Here is a 14381-nt window from a genome sequence, read left to right as displayed (position 1 = left end):
ATGTATTTATTTATTTGAAAGCACAGTTACAAAGAGGGAAAGATAGAGGCAAGAGAGCATGCTCTTCCATCTGCTGATTCATTTCCCAAATGGCCACAATGGCCGGAGCTGACTGATCCAAAACCAGGAGCTTTTTCCCAGTCTCCCACACAGGTACAAGGATCCAAGCACTTGGGCCATCTTCTACTGCTTTCCCAAGCCATAGCAGAGAGCTGGATTAGAAATGGAACAACCAGGACTTGAACCAGCACCCATATGAGATGCCGGCACTGCAGGGAGCAGCTTTACCCGCTACACTACAGTGTCAGCCCCTGAATTTTTAACATGTTTGTGCATGACACTTCCTCTGTCAGGAACTGTCTTTTCGTTTTTTCCTTTTCCCTGGGCACCAGGTGATGTTATATCTCCACAGGCAAGCACTAACTTGGCACACCAATAAGCTCTTAAGACAAAGAAATATCTGCTGGCCAGTTTACTGTCTTCCTATCTGTTACTCCCTTTTCTTTAGTTCCTTATATTCTACCACAGCTACCTGTCTTCCTTCTCAGATTTACACTTTCATATGTATCCTTCATCTTCCAAGTTTTCTGAGTCACTCCGTACAATGTCTATTGATTTAAGACCAGACCAGCATATCTACTGTTTCTTGTCTTTTAAACATTTATTGAGTCAATTCAGATTCAGTAAACATTTACCAAGCTCCTTCAGGTTCATTTCATGCTCATGACTTCAGCTACTCTTACCAGAGAAACATACTCAGAGAAGTTAATTTGTCTTATGTCATTTAAATCAAATTCAAATCCATCAACCAAGTACAGTGCTCTTTCCATTCATCTTCAGCTCTCTCCCTATCAAACTCTAGTGTACTTGCTTGTTATTCTACCTTCCGAAACTTTTTTTTTAACCTTACCAAAATACCTGTCTTCCAGAGCTACTGGCCCTACCTGATGCTATTAACTCTCGCTCTAGGTATGTTCTTCTATTTCCAGACCCTTTATATCTCTACACCACTACTCAAGGTATCAAGAAAATCCTGCCAACACAATCTTTTTGCAAAGAAAAGACAAATAAGATTTGAAAGGGCTTTGTGATGTCCTTTCAACATGTTGTCTTTCCATTAACACAATATACAAGTATAGCAACTACATCAATTTACTGTAATTAACTGAATAGATTCTTTAATATACTAGACTACCAACAACTTGAGACCAGTGACCTGAAACAAATGATAACTGAAGATACTCCCAAGCATCTCATACAATAATTGCCATATTTATTATTTTTGTGAGGAAAAAAATCTTAACAGACTTAGATTTGAGCATGAAATGCAAGTTAGTGAAACAAAGTTGCTGCTATAAGCTATCTGAGCACATGTGAAAATTAAAACCAGGAAATATTTTTTATGCCATGTTTACACAAAACAGAAAACTCTTGAATCCAAGCCAACTGCCTTTGGATTTTCAATAGCAAAGTTAAAAAAAAGTAGCCCCTTATATTGTAGACAAACCATAATTGCTATTGATATTAAATTTGTAAAGTAATAAAATATGGCCCTTTTTCAAAGTTTCTTAAGAAGAATGAGTAAGAGTTAAGGAGTACAAACTTTCTGTGAGTTTGACCAAGTTACTTAGTTGTTTTGAAACTCATTTTATCTGCAAAATAAGGACAAGTGTATCAACTTCATAGGCTTGTTTAAAGAATTAAATAAGATCTTAGCACAATGTTTGCAACATAATGGGCACCCAAACTGTTCCCTCTACTCTTTAGTATCATTTATTATGTCCTTAAGTCTTTGTTTCCTCGCTACTTTAAAACCTACCACATAGGGTAGCTGTGGAATTAAGCACACAGCCTGGAGTATAACAGGTTTGTATGGAAGGTAATTATTCCCATCCACTTAGAATTACTAGGGGAGGATGAATCAGTGCAACCACAGATCTGCATTTTTTAAAGCACTGGGTTGGCAGTAAAAAACATTATCAGCTTTCCAGGAATTGTGTATTTGCTTTTGGATGGGGGAGAGGCAGTATTTTCTGGTGAGAAGAGATGGGAAGTGAAAGATGATAAGGTTTTATTATTTTATAATGTAGGTGGCCATTTAATCACATAATGAAGTCATAATTTCATTGTGACATAAAGTAATGATTTATAACAATCATTAAGGTACAAAGTTCAACTTGGTTTAAAAAAAGTCAGGGACCAGAAACTTGAAAGTAAACAAAAACAAAAAAACTTCAGTGGCAACTAAATACACACGCAAGAAATTTGATCAATAACTAGTGAGGCATTTTAGAAGTGATTTCAAGAAGAATTCAATTATCTGATCATCTTATAAAACTCAATTAACATTTTGAGCTGGAGTTTAAAACATGAATAGGAACCCACTATTGTTAAGTCCAAATCTGTTTTAAAGTTTGCATTCTTATGAAACAAACATATGTGTACCAGATATAAGAAATAAACATTAGTTTCCTTACCTGCTGTGTTCCATCTGCACTTACAATAGGAGCAGACAGAAGAGAGATATCACTACTTAAAATCTGAGTTGTATCCAGAAGTGGCGGATGTTCTGCCATTATCAATAAGACATTAATATACTGGATAACTCTCCAACTCTGAAAAAGAAAAATATACAGCCATTTGTGTGTATATACTTAAAATATATTAAAATACAACATATCCAAGATCTGCCTCATTTTTTAACCTAAAAAGGTATTTTTGCCAAAGGAAATTCTACAACATTCAGTACTACCCTTTTTTCTTACAACCACTCAATTGACTGTCAAAGTCAACAATAAACTAAGATACACTAAAGCTAATACTCATATATCAGAAACTTTTATTTAAATTCTAAGTATGCTATCACTTCCAACTTTACATGAGTTAATTAATTCAAGCACCGTTACTTAAATACTGGGATAGACATTAAATACAATGACTTTGGTAACTTTAAAATTGCTTTTTGCTATGAGCAGACCAAGGTGATTATGGAAGACCCAACCCCTCCCGCTCTTGGCATCAAATCTGCCTGTAGGAACAACACCAGAGGAATTATGGTTTCTCATTGAATCCTACACAAAGCAAAATAGCAGAAAATTTTGCTAAGAGAACAAGAACTTTCAAGTTTTAAGCTTTCACATTACTTGTTCATTGTGGATTCATTACTTTTTCTAAGTGACATTTATATTACAAAAAAACAAATCATTTAATAGATAAATCATGTATCTAAAAATAGACTCAATGTAAACATATTAGTTTACCATATACAATATGGGTAGGACAACATGGGTAAATTACATTTCAAGATGCACAAACTGAGCACAATCATACACTGTATTGAATCTATACTGAAGGGTAAAATAAACAGTTTTGGATACTTGCAGCATTCTACAATTCAGTGGTACAGGTTAAGATATTTTTAAGAGGTTAAATTCATGGTATTTAATTAAAAATCTTAAATCTTTGCAGAAACTCTTGCACAGATTGATTTACCCTGAAAACAATTTTTCCATTTAGATATATAAAAACCACTATGAGGCTTTCAAAAATATTTAATACAGGCATCTAGATTATCTTACTTAAAATCATGGTGTGTGGGGTCAGCACTGTGGCATGGCAGGTAAAGCTGCTGCCTGCAGTGCTGGCATCCCATACATATGGGTGCTGGTTTAAGTCCTAGCTGCTCTACTGCTGATCCAGCTCTCTGTCACGGGCTGGGAAAGCAGTAGAAGATGGCCCAAGTCCTTGGGCCCCTTCACCCACATAGGAGACCCGGAAGAAGCTCCTGGCTCCTGGCTTTGGATCACCCCAGCTCCAGTCGTTGTGGCCATTTGAGGAGTGAACCAGTGGATGGAAGACTCTCACTCACACTCTCTCTCTCTCTCCTCATAACTCCGCCTTTCCAATCAATAAACAATCTTTTTTTTTTTTAAAAAATCATGGTATGGAACATTTTACATTATTTAACTGTCTCATGAAAACTCATGTCATTTAAACAAAGTTTAAATAAATATGGGAAACTCTAACCTCTGGAAATAATCTGAATTGCTAAACTATTTAAACTTCAAAAGTATCACTGAGTCAATTGTGTGAAATAAATGCTCTGTAAAATGTACACAGATTTAGAAGACAAGAAAGAAAGAATGTATTATTTTCCTCTTGCACATGACATAATTCTGGGTAAACAGCAGTATTTCTAGGAAGCTAATTTGAGATTAACAAGAGAGACTTTGTAATTATTTTCTTCTAATTATTAAAAATAAAAAATTGAGCTATTCATTATTTTGCTGTAATACTCTATCTGTAATATTTCTACATGCTTAGCTAAAACTCCAGCCCACCATTATTACTTAAACACAGGGAGACAGGCATTGTGGCAAGGCAGGTTAAGTCACCCACATCCCATATCTGAGTGCCAGTTTGAGTCCTGGCTGGTTTATGCCCCAGTTGCTCTGCTGCTGATCCAGGTTCCTGCTATATGCGTCCTGGAAGGTATCAGATGATGGCCGAAGAGTGCCTGGGCCCTTGCCACCCATGAACAAGACCTGGATGGAGTTCTGAACTCCTGGTTTTGGCTTCATCCAGCTCAAGCTGTTTTGGGCATTTGAGAAGTGAAACAGTGGATGGAAGATATTTCTCTCTTGCTCTGCCTTTTGAGCAAATGAAAATAAAAATGCATAAACATTAAAAAAAAGTACAAATTTCTTCTGAACCTTCAGGTTGACACTAAAAACAGTGAGTGCCATTAGAGGTTGGGTGTGGAATTACACACTATTTTAATACTGCATTTCACTTAAGGTATTATCTTTATTTTTATTCCCTTTGAAACTACAAAACACCAATTTTTGTGCATAAACTGGTTTCTCATATGGTCACATCCATCATACTATGTGCAAACTAGTTAGTTTATTTAAGCTTGCATATTGGAAACTTCAGTCTTGCAATTCAAATGTTTCATTTAATAAAATCCCTATTTCATTGCTTGCATAGAAAATGCTGCCAGGTTCTTTCAATCAATTTCTTCTAATTTTGTTATATTAATTTTCTACATTCTGGTCTTGTAACCACACCAGCCTCCTGAGTTTATTATTTTTTAGAATGTAATATTTGATACAAAAAAAGGTACAAAAAATATTTGATACAAAAAAAAAAAAAAGTAGGAATGATCTGTAGTGTTTCCTGAAGTCCAGGTAATTAACCCCTCTCCTGGTCCATTTCGAGCTACCAATACTTTAAAAATTGGCATGCAAATCCCTGATTTTTTTTTTTTTTTAAATATGCTTGAAGGAGAGAGAGCTCCCATCTGCTGATTCATTCCCCAAATGCCATTTGGTAAAGCCAGGAGGGGCCACTTCTCCCATGTGGGTGACAGGGACACAACTACTTGAGCTTTCACTTCTACTTCTCAGAATGTGCATTAGCAGGACTGGAATCATAAGTGGAGTCAGGATTCAAAAAACTCAGGCCTCAATATGGGTAGAGCATCCCAAGCAACATCTTAACTGTTGCATCAAACACTTGTTCCAAGTTCCCAAATTTTTAACCTAACTTTGGATAAGATGATTCTAACATATCACATAGATCAATAATTAACTAGGCAGTAATAATGTAATAAATATTAAGATTTGGGAAATATGGGTGAAGCAAACCTAGATATCTGTATTATTTTTGCAAGTTTTGTAAGTCTAAAATTTTAATGAATGTCAAACAAAAAAATTTAAATGGCAAATATATTAAAGATTTGACTAAAAATGGTAAAAAAAACATCTAAAAGACACATAATATTTGAACTGTGGAACTTAAAAAAAATGATACACTGGACAATTATATTTTTAAATTTTAATAAATGGGTTAAGATAAGGAAAAGTTAGCCATAAACTAGAAAATACATGCCATATACATATATATAAAACAAAGAGCAAATATTTAGAATATATGCAAATCTTTTTTTTTTTTTTTTTTTGGACAGAGTTAGACAGTGAGAGAGAGAGAGAAAGAGAGAAAGGTCTTCCTTCTGTTGGTTCACTCTCCAAATGGCTGCTATGGCCAGCGCGCTGCACTGATCCGAAGCCAGGAGCCAGGTGCTTCCTGCTGGTCTCCCATGCAGTTGCAGGACCTAAGCACTTGGGCCATCCTCCACTGCCTTCCCGGGCCACAGCAGAGAGCTGGACTGGAAGAGGTGCAACCGTGACAGAATCTGGTACCCCAACCGGGACTAGAACCCTGGGTGCCGGTGCCGCAGGCGGAGGATTTGCCTAGTGAGCCGCGGCGCCAGCCACATATGCAAGTCTTATACAAGAATTGCTTATATTGAATATGCTTCCACAGAAGTTCAAAAGTTCAACAGCTATATGAAAAAACTCTCGAATATTAATTATAAGGAAAAACCTAATTAAAAATCATGCCATTTTGGTGGGCTGGCATTGTGGCATGGCAGGTAAAGCCACAGTCTGAGATGCTGGCACCCCATATGGGCACTGGTTTGTGTCCAAGCTGATCCACTTCCCATCCAGCTCCTTGCTAATGGCCTGGGAAAAACAGCAGAAGAGGCCCAAGAGTTTGGGCCCCTGCTACCCATGAAGGAAACTGAATGAAGCTCCTGGCTTTGGGTTAGCCCAGGCCTGGCTGTTGCAACCATCTGGGGAGTGACCCAGCAGATGGAAATCTCTCCCTCTAACTCTTTCAAATAAATAAGTCTTTTAAAAAAAATCATGACATATCAACAGACACTAAGATACTAAAAATGAAAAAGACTGGCAATATTATGTGCTAGTGGCAGACTCATAAGGAGTAGGAATGAAATCCCTTTGGAAAAGTTTGATATAGTCTACCAAAGTCTACAGACACATACTCTATGACTAAGCTACAATCCAGCTATTATATTCCTAGTATACAGCAAAAAGAAATGCAGGCACACATGAACCCAAAGATAGGTACAAGAAGGTTTGCAGCAGCATTATTATTATCCCAAAACTGTAAACAACTTAAATGATCCTTTGTCAATAAAGTGTGGCTGATTAATAGACTAGATATGGCAGTGAAAATTAATGAACTGGTAATATAGGGAAAACATAAATTTCACAAATAGAATGCAAGTGGAAAAAAAAACAGAATACTGCACAATTTTAGCTTGAAAAACAGATTAAAACCAATTTATAATGTTAAAGGGCAACAGTGGTTACCCTTGGAAAGGATGAAAGGATGGGGACAGTATAGAGGCATGAAGGCAGTTTTGTAGAGTGCTCATACTATTCTATGTCTTGATCTGGAAGGCTCACTTTCACACAATAAGCACCACTGAATAATTCATTGAGATGTATACTGATTATATATATACTTCTTTGTGTACATTATATTTAAATAATGTTTAAAAGTTAAAATAACCACATGATATTGCAAGTGACTCAGAAAAAGCTTTTCATAAATTCAATATCCTTTTGTAATAAAAACATTCAACAAATTAGGAATAGAAAGAAGCTACTTCAGGGCAGGCATTTAGCCTACTGGTTAAGATGCCAGTTAAGATGCCCACATCCCACACTGAAGTCCCAAGCTGATTCCAGGTTTTAACTCTCCAATTACAGCTTCCTGCCAGTGTAGAACCTTGGAGGCAGTAGGTCATAGCTCAAGGAGCTGGGTTCCTGCCAGCCACGTGGGAGACCTAAACTGAGTTCCCAGCTCCCGGCTTTGGCCTAGCCCAGTCCTGGCCATTGAGGGGTAGGAAACTTGAGGGCTTGAGGGAGTGAACCACTGGACAGGACCTCTGCCTGTCTGCCTCAGTCTCTATGCTTCTTGAATAAATAATTTAAAAAAAAGAATATTTCAACATAATAAAGTCCATTTATGAAAAAAATCACACTGAAGATCATACTCAATGGTGAAAGATCAAAAAACTTTCTTCTGAGATCAGGAACAAGGCAAGGAGCTCTCTGCTGTGGCCCAGGAAGGCAGTGGAGGATGGCCCAAGTACTTGGGCCCTGCACCCCATGGGAGACCAGGAGAAGCACCTGGCTCCTGCCATCGGATCAGCACGGTGCGCCAGCCGTGGCAGCCATTTGGGGGGTGAACCAACGGAAGGAAGACCTTTCTCTCTGTCTCTCTCTCTATCCACTCTGCCTGTCAAAAAAAAAAAAAAAAAAAAAAGGAACAAGGCAAGGATGCTGATTTGCATCAATTCTATGCAATACAGTAATAGAAGTTCTAGCCAAAGATTTGGGCAAAAAATCAAATAAAGGGGATTTTATATTTTCAAACATACAGGAAAGCTGACATTGAACAGTAAATACCTACATACTTGCCATTGGGCTCTAAAGCTGACATTTTTCTTTATCATATGTATTCCTCTATCCATCCTTTTTAGGGATGCATTTTTTTTTTTTTTTTTTTTTAAGATTTACTTACTTATTTGAAAGTCAGAGTTACACAGAGAGAGGAGAGGGCGAGAGGGCGAGAGGGCGAGAGGGCGAGAGGGCGAGAGGGCGAGAGATCTTCCATCCGGTGATTCATTCCCCAATTGGCTGCAACGGCCGGAGCTGCGCCCATCCAAAGCCAGGAGCCAGGAGCTTCCTCTGGGTCTCTCACACAGGTGCAGGAGCCCAAGGACTTGGGCCATCTTCAACTGCTTTCTCTGCCCATACAGAGAGCTGGATCAGAAGTGGAGCAGCTGGGTCTTGAACCGGCGCTCATATGGGATGCCGGTGCTTCAGGCCAGGGCGTTAACCTGCTGCGCCATAGCGCTGGCCTCTAGGGATGCATTTCAAAGTTGCAAACATCTGCAACTTTCACCCCCTAAACCTGTGCATATTTTAATAACTAGTATTCAATATGTTTAGTTCTTTTTTAAAGGTAAAACTTACATATAATGAAATGCAAGAATTTTAAGTGTGTATTTAACTGAAATTTTATTGAGAAATATGCTTGAAGGGCTGGTGCTGGGCACAACAGGTTAAAGCCCTGGCCTGCAGTGCCTGCACCCCATGGGGCATCAGTTCGAGTCCCAGCTGTTCCCACTTCCAATCCAGCTCCCTGTGAATGCACCTGGGAAAGCAGTACAAGATGGCCGAAGTCCTCGGGCCCCTGCACCCACGTGGACCATTTAGGAAGTGAACCAGAGGGTGGAAGACCTCTCTCTCTGCTTTCCTGCCTCTCTGTAACTCTGCCTTTCAAATAAATAATAATTTTTTAAAAGAAATTACCTTTGGTTATTTCAGCGAATCAGGATAGTTAGGAGAGTGAGCTATACTATGTTCTCAGACTTAAGGTGCTATTTCCTATGTGTTAAAAAGAATAGAAACTTTCAATGTCTGGACAAGTGGTAGAGGAATAGGTTACATGTATTACACACTCATCAAGGGGCCAGCATTGTGGTGCAGCAGGTAAAGCCACAGCCTACAATGCTGGCTTCTCATATGGGCACTGGTTCGTGTACCGACTATTCTAGTTCGCATCCAACTCTCAGCTAATAGCCTGGGATAGCAGTAGAAGATGGCCCAAGCATTTAGAACCCTGCAACCTGTGTGCAAGACCTAGATGAAGCTCCTGGCTCCTAGCTTAGGCCTGGACCAGCACTGGCTTTTGTGGCCATCTGGTGAGTGAACCAGCAGATGGAAGATATTACTCTCTAACCACATATCAAGTACTCACAATGTGAGAATTACTCCTGACTTTTAAAATACCTTTACTGAGGTATAATTGACATAGGTCATACTAGATGTTTAAAGCATAAAATCTGACAAAATTTGACACAAGAACATAACTGAGAAACCATTAACACAATTATCAGTATAATTAACCTACTCATTACCACCCAAAATCTACTGTCCAACTATAATCCCAGCCTTTATATTTCCATAATGACTAATGATGCTAAGCATGTTTTTGTGTACTTATCTGCTATCCATACAGTATTTTTTTGGGCCGGTGCCGCAGCTCACTAGGCTAATCCTCCGCCTAGCGGCGCCGGCACACCGGGTTCTAGTCCCGGTTGGGGCGCTGGATTCTGTCCCGGTTGCCCCTCTTCCAGGCCAGCTCTCTGCTGTGGCCAGGGAGTGCAGTGGAGGATGGCCCAGGTGCTTGGGCCCTGCACCCCATGGGAGACCAGGAAAAGCACCTGGCTTCTGGCTCCTGCCATCGGATCAGCGCGGTGCACTGGCCGCAGCGCGCCGGCCGCGGCGGCCATTGAGGGGTGAACCAACGGCAAAGGAAGACCTTTCTCTCTGTCTCTCTCACTGTCCACTCTGCCTGTCAAAAACAAACAAACAAACAAAACAAAACAAAAAAAACAAAACAAAACAAAAAAAAGTATGTTTTTGGCCAAATATCTGTTCAATTCTTTTGCGCATTTTGTGACTAGATTGTTATTTACTGAGTTTTTTTAAAAAAGAGAGACACAGAGAAGAGTGCGAGTTTCCACCAGCTAGTTTACTCCCCACATGCCCACAATGGTGAGGGGCCAAAGAAGGAAGCCTGGAACTCCATCCATGTCTGCCAGGTGAGTGACAAGAGATCCAACTACTTGAGCTACCAACTGCTGCCTCCCAGAGTCTGCATTAGTGGAAAGCTGGAATCAGGAGCAAAGGATAGGACTTAAACACAGGTAAACTGATATGGGCTACCAGGATCACAATCAGTATTATAACCATTAGGCCCCTCTATTGAGTTTTGATAGGTGCTTAAATAGTCTGGATAACAATCCTTTTTGGGCAATAGATTTGGCAAAGAATTTTCTCCCAGTCTGTAGCATGTTTTGCAATCTCTTTCTCATGTCTTTTTAAATTACAATAAATTTCAATTATCAATTTATTTTATGGATGGTGCTTTTGCTGCTGTATCTTAAGAAATTTTGGGGGGGTGAGCACCATAATGTAGTATGCTAAGCCTCTGCCTGAGGTGCCAGCATCCTAAATGGACACTGGTTCATGTCATGGCTGTTCCTCTTCTGAGTCAGCTCTCTCTCTGCTATTGCCTGGGAAAGCAGTAGAAAAAGGCCCAAGTGCTTGGGCCCCTGAACCCGTGTGGGAGACCCAGAGGAAGCTCCCCAAATGGCTGCAATGGCCGGAGCTACACGGATCCAAAGCCAGGAGCCAGTGCTTCTTCCTGGTCTCCCATGTAGGTGCAGGTGCAGATGCCGTCTTGGGCCATCTTCTACTGCTTTCCCAGGTCACAGCAGAGAGCTGGACTGGAAGAGATGCAACTGGGACTAAAACCGGCGCCCATATGGGATGCCGGCGCCACAGAGGATTAACCTAGTGCACCATGGCGCTGGCCCCTGGTTATGGTTTTCAAGTCTGATAGCTTTCAGTTATAAATCACTACTAGCTTTTATTTATAAACTATTACATTTTAGGGGCCAGTGCTGTGGCGCAGCAGGTTAACACCCTGACCTGAAGTGCCAGCATCCCATATGGGCTCTGGTTCTAGTCCCTGCTGCTCCTCTTCCGATCCAGCTCTCTGCTATGGCCTGGGAAAGCAGTTGAAGATGGCCCAAGTCCTTGGGCCCTTACACCCGCATGGGAGACCTGGAGGAAGCTTCTTGCTCCTGGCTTTGGATTGGCACAGCTCAGGCCATCTGGAGAGTGAACCAGTAGATGGAAGACCTCTCTCTCTCTCTCTCTTTCTCTCTCTCTGTCTTTCCTTCTCTCTTTGTGTAACTCCAACTTTCAAATAAATAAATAAATAAATCTTTAAGAAAAAACTACTACATTTTAGTTTTAGCATTCTTACACTCAATTTAGTTTTTAGCTTTTGAAGATATTTCTTTGAACCTACAGCATACACTGATGCATATCTGCATTAATAGTAATTTTTACTTATTATTTTTACCCATGCCACTAAAGTATATATATATATTCATAAATGTTTGAATTTGGCTTTTTGCTCTTATTACATCAGACATATGCTGTTCACGAATTTATCAATTCATTTATGTGACTTAAATAAATTACAATGTATTTTCATGGTAAGTGCATTAACATTTTTACATATTGCAAAGTTGGCATTATAGAAACATATGGCGGGCCGGCGCCGCGGCTCACTAGGCTAATCCTCCGCCTTGTGGCGCCAGCACACCAGGTTCTAGTCCCAGTCGGGGCACCGGATTCTGTCCCGGTTGCCCCTCTTCCAGGCCAGCTCTCTGCTGTGGCCAGGGAGTGCAGTGGAGGATGGCCCAGGTGCTTGGGCCCTGCACCCCATGGGAGACCAGGAGAAGTACCTGGCTCCTGCCATCGGATCAGCGTGGTGTGCCGGCTGCAGTGCACCGGCCGCGGCGGCCATTGGAGGGTGAACCAATGGCAAAGGAAGACCTTTTTCTCTGTCTCTCTCTCTCACTGTCCACTCTGCCTGTCAAAACAAAACAAAACAAAACAAAACAAAACAAAACAAACAAAAAAACCCATATGGCAAACTGGTACCTAAAGGCAAAGATTCACACAAAGAAGCAAGAAAAGAGGTATTTTATTTATCTATATAGAAATACCTATCTATCTCTCATCCTAGTCTGTGAATTCCTAGAGGGGAGTATGACAACCATTTTTGTAACATGTACTACCAAGAATCTATGACATTTTAATTTTTTAAAAAATACAAGAAAATAAGAATAATCAGATAGATACCTGAGTGACAATGATTAGAAATGTCTCAAAATGCTACATTATAAATATCCTATAACAATTTTTATAGTTCCATAATAAAGGAACTATATATTTAATACTTCTAACAGCTTATTCTAAGGGATAAGTACTATTACTTACTCCATTGCTAAATGACTTAGAAACCAAAGCTCACAGAGGTAAAGTAGCATGCCCATGTTTATATATAGACAGTGAAGGAAGAGGCCAAGAAACAAACCTATGTCTCCTAATGCAAAACACTCTTTGTAATATTCTACAAAGTAGGGAAGTAGTGAGAAATAATGATATAATCATAAAGTATCACAAAGTATGGACTCTCAAAAGAGAGACAGAAAAGATAATTGCTGTGGCAGGAATTGTGATGTGATTTTAATTACTAAAATTGAGAATGATTATAATAAATTCACATTTTTGAAACAGTCTAGAAGCAGCCTAAAACATGAGTGACAGGGATAGTTGCCCTTACATTTTACTCAAAATCTACTCTGTCACAAACACTGGGCTAGTTTCAGTGAGGGTCAACTAATAGATTTTAAATTGTTAGCATTTAAGGAATAATGACCTCAAATATCAGAAATAGCTAAGTCCTAACAGTAACTAAAAAAATAAAAAAGGGGTGGCGGCACTATGGCGTAGCAGGTAAAGCCACTGCTTACATGCCATCATCCCATACAGGCACAGGTTCAGGTCCCAGCTGCTCTACTTCCAATCCAGCTCTCTGCTATGGCCTGGGAAAGCAGTGGAAGATAGCCCAAGTGCTTGGACCCCTTTTCCCCACGTGGAAGACCAGGAAGAAGCTCCTGGCTTCTAGTTGCAGATCAGTCCAGCTCCGGCGGTTGCAGCCATTTGGGGAGTGAACCAGCAGATGGAAGACTCTCTCTGCCTCTGCTTTTTAAATAAATAAATCTTTAAAAAAAATAAAAAGGCACTTCATAAACTCAAACAAAAATCAAAAAAGTAAGTAAATGACATGGCTATTTTTACAAGCTAGATCTCAAAAGTAGTTATTATCATGACATCTATTTCTATAAAAGTATATAATTCTTGTATAATTGCTTAGTAAAGAAAAGTCTTGGGACTGGTGCTGTGGCGTAACAGATAAAGATGCCGCCTTCAAGGTCCGCATCCCATATGGGCACTGGTTTTGTGTCTTGTCTGCTCCACTTTGGATCCAGCTCTCTGCTATTGTGCCTGGGAAAAGCAGCACAAGATGGTCCAAGCAGTTGGGCTCCTGCCACCATGTGAGAGACCTAGCAGCAGCTCCTGGCTCCTGACTTCAGCCTGGCCCAGCCCTGGCAGATGCAGCTATGTGGGGAATAAACCAACAGAAAGATCTCTCTCTGTTAACTCTGACTTTTAAATAAATCTTAAAAAAAAAAAAAAATGAAAGAAGGAAAAGTCTTAACTTAAAATGTACTTAAACATCTGTCTAGAATCCCCTAAGTAGGAGGATTTTCTTTTCCCCACCAAAATTATGTGGCTGTAGGTTACTGAAGGTTACTAATAAAGTAACTATTCACTAGGGAAGGAGGTAATGAAAAAATCATGTAATTTAAAAAATTCTGTTCAAACACATATTAAAATGTGTATTCTGAAGAAGACAAAATGATTCCTTTCAACATTTCTGAGAAATTTGACTAACACAATATCTAATTTATCAGATTTAGGTAACTCTCATATCAATGTTCATTTCAAAAGTATACAGTACTCTGTATTTTTAACAACCAGATACAGGAGATCATAAGTGAGGGAGAG

General features: G+C 39.6%; 1 protein-coding gene across 7 annotated transcripts in view; it reads right to left on the bottom strand.

Moving 5' to 3' along the window:
- The window catches only part of FNDC3A (fibronectin type III domain containing 3A), a 183540-nt gene that overhangs the window by 161769 nt on the left and 7390 nt on the right, over window positions 1-14381 (bottom strand). For all 7 annotated transcript variants that reach the window (XM_070048854.1, XM_070048856.1, XM_070048857.1 and 4 more), the window contains one exon: window positions 2478-2615. In XM_070048854.1, coding sequence (XP_069904955.1) covers window positions 2478-2615 — 138 coding nt within the window. The remainder of the gene's footprint in view (window positions 1-2477; window positions 2616-14381) is intronic.

Source organism: Oryctolagus cuniculus, chromosome 9 (genome assembly GCF_964237555.1).
Source record: "Oryctolagus cuniculus chromosome 9, mOryCun1.1, whole genome shotgun sequence".
Taxonomy (NCBI): Eukaryota; Metazoa; Chordata; class Mammalia; order Lagomorpha; family Leporidae; genus Oryctolagus; species Oryctolagus cuniculus.
Note: the sequence above shows the minus strand (reverse complement) of the source record. Positions and strands in the feature narration are given on the sequence as shown.